This window comes from Electrona antarctica (genome assembly GCF_951216825.1).
Source record: "Electrona antarctica genome assembly, chromosome: 9".
Classification (NCBI taxonomy): Eukaryota; Metazoa; Chordata; class Actinopteri; order Myctophiformes; family Myctophidae; genus Electrona; species Electrona antarctica.
Genome location: NC_136790.1, coordinates 7,360,082 through 7,370,310, shown reverse-complemented (window position 1 = coordinate 7,370,310; position 10,229 = coordinate 7,360,082). Strand labels below are relative to the sequence as shown.

Genomic DNA, 10,229 nt, shown 5'->3' with positions numbered 1-10,229 from the left:
GACTAACTGTGTTCTATCAATGCAACATACTGGATGTGAACTGTGTTCTATCAATGCAACATACTGGATGTGACTAACTGTGTTCTATCAATGCAACATACTGGATGTGAACTGTGTTCTATCAATGCAACATACTGGATGTGAACTGTGTTCTATCAATGCAACATACTGGATGTGAACTGTGTTCTATCAATGCAACATACTGGATGTGAACTGTGTTCTATCAATGCAACATACTGGATGTGAACTGTGTTCTATCAATGCAACATACTGGATGTGAACTGTGTTCTATCAATGCAACATACTGGATGTGAACTGTGTTCTATCAATGCAACATACTGGATGTGAACTGTGTTCTATCAATGCAACATACTGGATGTGAACTGTGTTCTATCAATGCAACATACTGGATGTGAACTGTGTTCTATCAATGCAACATACTGGATGTGACTGCAGTCTAACTGTGTTTTATCAATGCAACATACTGGATGTGAACTGTGTTCTATCAATGCAACATACTGGATGTGACTGCAGTCTAACTGTGTTTTATCAATGCAACATACTGGATGTGAACTGTGTTCTATCAATGCAACATACTGGATGTGACTGCAGTCTAACTGTGTTCTATCAATGCAACATACTGGATGTGAACTGTGTTCTACCAATGCAACATACTGGATGTGACTGCAGTCTACTGTCTACTGTCAACTGCAGTCTAACTGTGGTGTTCTATCAATGCAACATACTGGATACATAGATTCATACATACACACATAGACTATTCTTATGGTCCACAGCCGGAGGCAGCGCAGGGCAAAGAGTCTGTTCCTATCAGCTCCACCATCTTGGAATCCAGGATCTGTTCAAAACACATCATTATTCAACTGATTTTCACAGTACAGTAGCACCACCCACCTGAACTTAAGCCTCGCCCACAGCTGTGTGTTATATAATGGAGGAGGGGTTAGGTTTATCATGTCACAAAAATTGTGTGTTTTCGATTGGGCCTTTTGACTCAAAGGCTTTCAGCTTTCAGGAAGAAACCAAAAATACACAGGGAAGACATATTTGAATATTATAAGCACACCTGGGGGTCTATTATAGTAATGTTAACTCCATAGACACAGACAAAACACCTGGGGTCTATTAGACTAAGTAAATGTTTACTCCATAGACGCATACAAAACAGAGAGTACAACAGAGAGTACGGCACTCCATCTTTAAGTAACCCACTGTTTTCACCAATTCTTTCACAACTTTAGTTTTCCTGCTCTTTTCACCACTTATTTTTCCCACCTTGAGTTCAGCTCTCAGAAGGATCTGGCTGTCCGGCGAGGCTCCGTCCAGATGGAACCACTGATCCAGGACCAGCTGTGGTTCTGACAGCAGCTCTCTGACCGGAAGCACCAGAGACCCCAGAGGCTGATCCCATCCACTGGACAACTGTTATAGAATACAATACATATGGTTAAATATAGACCCAGAGGAAGGTCCATCCACTGTTATATAATACATATGGTTAAATATAGACCCAGAGGTTGATCCCATCTATCCCACTAAGTTAGCCTACTAGCGTAAAGTTGAATATATTCAAGACTATATGATATTTATTATGTGTGACGGTAAGTTGGTCTACTAGTGTACACAAGAAATGTGGCATTGACCGATCAAACTGTTTGTGAGATTAGCAGTAGCACGCACGCACGCACGCACTCGTGCCCTCACTCACACATACACACACACGCGCACACACACACACACACACACACACACACACACACACACACACACACACACACACACACACACACACACACACACACACACACACACATTTTACCTTAAAAATGAGCATCTCAAGTTTGGGGTCACGAATCAGGAAGTAGAAGGTCTGCTTCCACTGAGGGTCGACGGAGCGATCGCACATCTGCACAGAGACGGGTCAAAGGTCAAGAACGGTTAATTCCCTGCCAACGACCTCTTTTCTTTTTTCTTTTTAATGTTACATGGCTTGGTTTGCCATGATTCCATGGTTACCCATCATGATTCCATGGTTACCCATCATGCTATGATGAGTCACCATTTTTTTCTGGGACTCTGTGGCCACGTGGAGTCACGTGGATCACATTAACGCAAAAACAAAACAAAACAAAAAGCTGATAAAGTCTACAGTTGACATGAAACATGCCCAAAGCGTCACATGTCACCTTGGTTCTGTGGGTGGTTCCTCCCAGAACTAGCTCTGCCCCCGCTTTGGGCTCTTTGCCGCTCTTCTTCAGCTATAGAGGAAAACAATAGATTCATTAGGCCTATATACAGTATATTATAATGTTCTTCTAAAACACACCATAAACACAAAAAAATAACAATGATACAGAGGATAAACAAGCTATAGGCCTACGCAGAAATGCAGTAGGGCATAATGTGTTAAAACATTTAGGGGATAAAAGCAGCTTTAAAAAAGTGAGTTTTCAGGAGGGATTTGAAACGGACGACGGACTCTGCGATGGGGCATTTCAACAACAACTATTTTTTTCATATCATTATTTCAAGGACAGAAGTCATTCTTTCTTTGTCCAAATGCATCGGCGTTCAGTCTCAGCCATTAATTAACAAGCTATTTGCAGCTGTGAGTGTGCCTCTGATGTGCTGTTCTCTGCTCACTCAGCTGCTCTGTCTGCTCAGTGTGATAAACCGGCTGAACTGCACTGCGTGAGAGAAGTCAGAACAGCAGCACAAACTATCCCCAAACGCTGCTCTGTGCTTGCACTGCTCCCGTGCTGGCGGGTATATGCTTAGGGTTAAGATTAGAGACAGGGTTAGTAATTTCGGAACAATGAGCCTTCGGACTGATGACACGGCACCCTCCAAAACCTACACCGAAAATAGCCGATCTACAAGCTTCCAATTTCCGCCTCTGTTTGAAATAAACACCCTTGGACTTTGACCTTGTTGTGTTCTGCTTTTGGGTCTGACAGTTTTTTTAAAATTGTGACAGACAAGACATGTGACTCACAGGCAGTGCGCGGGCCTGGTCCACCAGCACAAACAGCAGCGCTGCAGACGGAACCGTCCGGTTCTGGAAGGACTGGAGGCGCTGGAGCTGTAGAACCTGATGCATGGACAGGGTTAAGGATTAGACACGTTACATTAACACATTAACTCTGTGGCCGCCCCTACCCTCTGGAACGCCCTCCCCAAACAGATCCGCGATGCCCCCTCACTCCCCACCTTCAAAACCGCACTAAAAACCCACCTGTTCAGACTAGCATTCCCCAGCTGATGTGTTTTTAACGTGTTACATATAATGTTTTACTGGTTTTATTCTTATTTTCTTTCTTCTAATAAAGTTGTCCTTTTCTCTTGTTCCCCCCCCCGGCCCCCACACATGTAAAGCGTCTTTGGGTATTAGAAAAGCGCTATAGAAGTCCCAGATATTATTATTATTATTATTATTATTATTATTAACAATAGGAGGTATAGGCAGTAAACAAAATGCCACTCAATGCCACACAGGCATTGACAACGCAATCCTGGGGAGTGTAGTTGCAACTAATATAGTCACCGGATATTGTCCAATCATATGAGGGAAAAAAAGTGTTATAAATAAAAACAGTAAAAACTAGATAGGTCTCCACCAGGGCAGGTCAATTTGCGGCCTCCTGGTGGCGCTATAATAGGCCAATGTGAAAAGGGTGCCATTTCTTCTTACTCCTTGGATGGCAATAGGCCTATCTCACAGCCCACTTTCCACGCCCACTTCCGGTAAATAGTGGTGTCTTTAACATTAGCATTTACACGTTTTTTTCTCTGGAGAATCTAAGTACATTTTCTAATGTAAAAATGTGACAGACCAATATTATTATGAAGCAAACAAGATGGTAAATCAGCTCGAACAGATAGAACAAACCTTACCTTGAGAAAACAAAAGTTGTAGACTTCTTAAATTACCTCTGTTAACATGTAGCGTCTATGGAGTGACGTCACGCTATCACCACTAACCCCGAAAGGGGGCGTATTAAGGGGGGCGGGGAAATTCTGTGAGATAGGCTTATTGGATGATTTGAGGCATTTTGTTCCAAATAATTGTTTTGCAAAAATCCACCTGTTGGTGGTGCTATAACAGGCCAATGTGAAAGGGTGGGATATATTCCTCAGCCTAGTAGGAAAGTCTGTGAAAGATTTCACGTAAATTGCACGCTGCGTTCATGATTTGAGGCTTTTTGTTCAAAACGGGCCAATCCTGCAAACTTTGAAAGCCAATGCCAATTAGAATGGAATATGAAATATCGGACAGGTCTGGCTTGAACACAAGACTATAGAGATTTGCGTGATTTTTGGACAGAATCTGGAGGAGTAATATAAAAAACATGTTTTTCAAATGTTATCAACCCTATCCATGAAGGTCCATGAAGGTTTGTATTAAGGTGTCCCATCTAAATAAACTACAAATACAATAATAGAGGGTATGCGCATGCATAAAGTGAATGGCAAATCGAGTGGCAAACTGAGTGGCAAAGTGAGTTTAACGTTGTTTAATACAATCAGGACTTAATGTTTGGATGTATGGGCCGTCAAGGCTCTCAGTAGAGTGGCAAAAAAAAGAGTAGAGGTTCCCGCATAACTTGAATGATGATGATGTTACGCGCATACCCTCTGGAGAAACAATACAAATGATAAGTATACTGTTCCTGGTCCAGTGTGTGCGTGTCTGTGAGACAGCAGGAACCCACTCCACTATGACATGAACATACCTGTTCCAGTCTATGGTTCTGTGAGACAGCAGGATCCCACTCCACTATGACATGAACATACCTGTTCCAGTCTATGGTTCTGTGAGACAGCAGGAACCCACTCCACTACGACATGGACCTGACCAGACTTCACATCCTTCAGCGTGTACCACTGAAACACAGTCATTATATAGTGTTAGGGACGGGTATATATACAGTATATATACAGTATATATATATATATATATATATATGTATATATATATATATATATACACAGTACACACACGGGAACGGCGTTATCGGAGGTTGAAAACATAAAGTGAAACAGCCGTGTGATAGGAAGTAGAACTGAAGTGGTTGTTCGCATGCGTGCATGGTCATACAACTGGTCATACAACTCCTCACGAGACACATGTTTGTATGTGTGAGAGTTCTGAGACCACAAAGACTGACCTGGTCAGTGTACCGAGGTCTGATGATGTCATCCAGTCTGATGCTGAACCTGCACACACGCACCCGCGCACACGCGCGCACATGCACACACACACACACACACACACACACACACACACACACACACACACACACACACACACACACACACACACACACACACACACACACACACACACACACACACACACACACACACACACACACACACACACACACACACGACAAATAGTCATCAAGAATCTTAACGAAGCTAAGAACCTAACATCCGTCTAACAGAATATCTGTACATTGAAACTATGAGTATACACCATAGAGTGCTATGTCTACATAACAAGTGCTACGGGCTAAGATGGAGTCTGAAGAGGTTGGTTTTCAGACCTTCTACATACCTGCCTAGGAAATCATCAGAGTCCAGGTCTTTATCGTATACCTCGAACCGGATCTCCTGGACCGTCTGTCCACTCACAACCACCTGTTGGACAAACACGCACGCAAAAACTTATTTTGGAAAAAGTTTTGAAAATGTTCGGCCATTTTTCAACATGGAAACGATTGACGATTATGCAAAAATATAATTGTGATTCGGCAATGATGTAATACTTGTGACAGACAGTAGGGGGTGTGATGTTCTCACCTCGTACATCTCGTTCCACACCGGGTTGAGGTTCTCCTTGATCACGTGACTCTTGAAGTTCATAAGGTCACCGACGCTGACCTTGACGTAGGGGTCACTCTTGCCCTTCACCAGGCCCCAGTTGTCCTTGGCAACCAGACTGCGAGCTTCCAGCAGGTGGATACGGAGCACCCCCTAGAGGACGAACATTAGAAACTGCATTTATTAATTGCCACGATTGTTTGGGTCTGTGTCCATTCATGTGCCAGGGATATTTGAGCCGTATGAGCCTTTTTCTTCCCATGATTTTGCAACCCAGTTTTTTCACCCAGTGTCAATTATCTAATGTAATCCTGGGCTCTACACTCCCTCTGCCAACCTGGGGAGAGCAACGGACTGACCTCATGCTTCCTTTAGTGCATGAGGAGTCCAAGCTGCTTCTTTTCACCTGACAGGGGGGAGTTTCCCCTGTTGGACATATCGCGTGGAAGGAACACGTTATTCCCCCTCCATCAGGTGCCCCGGCTGGCCAGGGGGAGGCAGTGTAGAGACCAGGATTACTGCATGTTATTTGTGAGGGTACCTACCTTAGGCTAGGCATGGGGACACGGGGATAACATTATGTGAGGGTACCAAGGGAGAACATACAAACTCCACACAATAAGGCCCTTTCACCAACCCTGGGCACTGATGATGCAGAGGAAAGTACACGCCCCCAGTGCCCACAGCGGGAATCTAACCCAGGACCTTCTAGCTGTGAGGCCACAGAACTACCGACTGCCACCGCGACCCCTCTTATGAGCCTGTTTCAAGGGAAAAAATACCCTGGGGGTTGCCCGGACGTTAGCTCTTGGATAAGCAATCCTATCGCGGGAGAATCGAGGACCACCCGTGGGATGCTTTTTTTTTTACAGAGACTAGCGACGCATCAATATAGCTTGGTTTGATTATTATCAGAATCTGGGATTAGAATCAGAGATAAAAGGGTACGAAGATTTTGGCTACCGTCAATGAGTCAATTGACGGAGAATCATTTTTCTGGTGCACTATTGACGTCCGGTTTGTCGTTGCGCAATTGAATAAATATAATAATAATAATAATAATAATACCTCAGTAGCGAAGTGTAGTTCTGGCGTGGTGTGCGGGGGGAGGGTCTGCTCAGGTGATGGAAGGTCAAAGGGCACCGTAGCCTGGGCCAGGTCGTCACCTATGTGAGGCCTAAACACACACACACACACACACACACACACACACACACACACACACACACACACACACACACACACACACACACACACACACACACACACACACAGAGTCATTCTTGTGTTGGAGTTTAGTGCTCGTTGGATATCACTGGACGTTGCTTTTTTGAAAGCGAGCGCTTCCAAACTACAACACTTAAATAATCACCTGCAAGGAATTTCTTGACAGGAAGTAGCTCATAACATGTCTACAGTGGATTTTTATGAAACAAAAACTTTGCAGATAGAGAGAGGATAATTCAAGCTTTCCGTACAGCTGCAATAGGACTTTTCTGTTTGGATGTATGGGTTGTCAATCAGATAGGACCTTTTCTGTTTGGATGTATGGGCTGTCAATCAGATAGGACCTTTCTGTTTGGTTGTATGGGCTGTCAATCAGATAGGACTTTTCTGTTTGCATGTATGGGCTGTCAATCAGATAGGACCTTTCTGTTTGGATGTATGGGCTGTCAATGGCAAATTACATCTAGTTGCCACCCTGCCATTAACTTAATGGCAAGATGGCCGCCGTCTGCATATGGTCAATAGACGCTGGATCTCACCTCTGTGTTGGTGGTTGCAGTTCCTCCTGAGATTCTGCAGGGGGCGTCTCCTCTGGTGGAGTGCACTATATGGATGGGATGAAAAACGCTATTATTGTTTATGGTGTTTTAAAAAAAGAGAAACGCTCACAATAATCATACCGTGGAGATTTTCATTCATGGTGAAATTGTCCTCCGCCACACACCAGGATGAATTAGCCTTTGTTTAATTTCCCATCATCCACTGGGCCAAACAAAGCGGCCTGATTAGCTTCTTCTCCCAGTGCGTGCACCGGTATGATCGATACGCCTCAAATTCGTCCAATGAGAAAGGTTCTGTGGTGCAAAAACTAAGCGCGATTAAAATGTGTTCATTATTTTAATTGTGTTAATGTTTCTGTAATGAATTAATCAAAATGAATCTGTTAAAGTCCCAGCCCTAGATAGTATATATTATTGATATAACAGATGTAAAAAAGTGCACAGTAATTTAACTTTGGAAGTGTAACCAAATGGACCTGCTTGTTTTTTGGATGAATAAACCATCGGGGCTCAACGCTATTGGCTGTCACTCATGTCTTGTCTTTGCATTGACTCTGTATGTAATCGCGGCGCTCAAACTATCCCCCGGTTTGAATCTAGACAGCACTCCGAAGTCCTTCTGGGACTTTTAATTCATATTAACACTTTTCCTGCCACTAGGTCCTCCTGGCGCGGACGCTTGACTGCCAGCCGGATGGCGGTCGCTTTTGTTCTGAAGCACTTCCATATTTTTGTTTCCCAAAAAACAGGGGAAGAACCTAACACTACCTATCCTTCTCCAGAAACGTTAATATTGTAATCACGATGCATCGTAATAAATGAGTGCCAAACATCGGATGTCTGTTCATCACCACGGACAGCGCCTACGGAAATTAAGGCACAAACACTTCCGAGTGCTGGATATTTCTTTCTTGTTGTTGTTGTCTACACAGTACTTCCTTACTAACATTACCATCTTGTTGTTGTTGTCTACACAGTACTTCCTTACTAACCTTACCATCTTGTTGTTGTTGTCTACACAGTACTTCCTTACTAACCTTACCATCTCCTTACTCAAGTCACGTGACACAAGGCATGCAGACAGCTCTCCTCCCACTGGACGAAGGAGAAAAAAAGCCAATCGCCGGGTCCAGTCGGGTAATAGTTGAATCGTCATTATTTTTCACGTTTAGATTACCCGAGACATACGGTAGTGGCTCCGAACCGGCCCCGGAGTCACTTCTTGTGGATGGAACCGGACCGGCTCCAGGTCCGTTCAGATCCCTTGTATTTTCAGATCTTGGACTTACCCGAAGACCTCTACTTCAGAGTGCTGGCTATTTCTTTCTTACTCTGAGTCTCCGTGAGCCGTGCACCCGGTAAACTGCATGTACAGACTGAGAATGCTCGTATTTAATTCCTACATTTCCTATTACACACACACGCACGGACACACGCACGCACGCACACACACAGTAAGTAAAGAAAAACAATATATATTCTCCTATATCACATTTTACGGCCGAACATGGGACATCCCATAATGTCTCCAACTCACTGTGGGAGCGGTTTCTCTCGGAGGGGGAGGAGTCAATGTAGCGCCACCATCAGGGCGATGAGGTTCATCAGCTGGTGGACAAACTGTAGGCTCTTCGTCAACTTCTCCCTCGTCGTCAGGCTCTGGCTGGCTGGATGTCTCACTCTCCACAGCACCCATGGGTGTCACCGTAGTACCCCTGACAATAACACTGTCATTATTATACTGGGTGACTCCACAGCACCCATGGGTGTCACCCCAGTACCCCTGACAATAACACTGTCATTATTATACTGGGTGACTCCACAGTCACCTTCTTCTTGTAAATTAAGTAATGCAGATGTGAAAACCAAATGGACCTGTACGGGTCTATTTGGTTTAATTTTACGCTCTCAAGAGATAAAGATCTATAAGGGTCCATTTTGTTTCGTTACAAACTCTCCATCATTTAGCTGGGGACCACCTGGGACCTCCTCAGGGACCACTGCATTTGACCTTCCAAGTCGGTCCACTCACCGGTCAGCAGGTTCCTCCAGCTCTCGGGACGATGGAGCTGAACACTCAGCAGTGGTCACCTCATCGACCTCCGTGGTGGTCGCCTCATCGACCTCCGTGGTGGTCGCCTCATCGACCTCCGTGGTGGTCGCCTCATCGACCTCCGTGGTGGTCGCCTCCTCTTCTGACTGATGGCCAGCACTGACCACAGTGGTGGTCACCTCATCTTCTGGTGACGGCTGAGCTTCAAGAGCCTCAATCATCCTGGTCTGTAAGATCTGTCAACCGCAAACACAAGTTGGATATTCAATTCAATGGGCTCTATGCACACAGAATAACTCTTCATACTTCCTCTAATATCCAGACAGACAGACCTTGAGTTCAGCTCTCAGAAGGATCTGGCTGTCCGGCGAGGCTCCGTCCAGATGGAACCACTGATCCAGGACCAGCTGTGGTTCTGACAGCAGCTCTCTGACCGGAAGCACCAGAGACCCCAGAGGCTGATCCCATGCACTGGACAACTGTTATAGAATACAATACATATGGTTAAATATAGACCCAGAGGATACATTATGGTATATAGA

The 10,229-nt window shown here is 44.6% G+C and overlaps 1 protein-coding gene across 3 annotated transcripts in view; it reads right to left on the bottom strand.

Annotated features, from left to right (window-relative positions):
* The window catches only part of LOC306930103 (uncharacterized protein), a 137,657-nt gene that overhangs the window by 75,130 nt on the left and 52,298 nt on the right, over window positions 1–10,229 (bottom strand). Inside the window, exons 37-50 of one of the 3 annotated variants that reach the window (XM_079510847.1) lie at window positions 10,020–10,166; window positions 9,667–9,923; window positions 9,172–9,349; window positions 7,614–7,678; window positions 6,916–7,024; window positions 5,827–6,000; window positions 5,582–5,664; window positions 5,190–5,238; window positions 4,816–4,905; window positions 3,017–3,112; window positions 2,208–2,279; window positions 1,841–1,927; window positions 1,297–1,443; window positions 770–859 (exon numbers count right to left, since the gene is read on the bottom strand). In XM_079510847.1, the coding sequence (XP_079366973.1) occupies window positions 785–859; window positions 1,297–1,443; window positions 1,841–1,927; window positions 2,208–2,279; window positions 3,017–3,112; window positions 4,816–4,905; window positions 5,190–5,238; window positions 5,582–5,664; window positions 5,827–6,000; window positions 6,916–7,024; window positions 7,614–7,678; window positions 9,172–9,349; window positions 9,667–9,923; window positions 10,020–10,166 (1,629 nt within the window). In that variant the 3' untranslated portion in view covers window positions 770–784. The remainder of the gene's footprint in view (window positions 1–769; window positions 860–1,296; window positions 1,444–1,840; window positions 1,928–2,207; window positions 2,280–3,016; window positions 3,113–4,815; window positions 4,906–5,189; window positions 5,239–5,581; window positions 5,665–5,826; window positions 6,001–6,915; window positions 7,025–7,613; window positions 7,679–9,171; window positions 9,350–9,666; window positions 9,924–10,019; window positions 10,167–10,229) is intronic. The other 2 variants (XM_079510846.1, XM_079510845.1) reach the window with 2 other exon arrangements.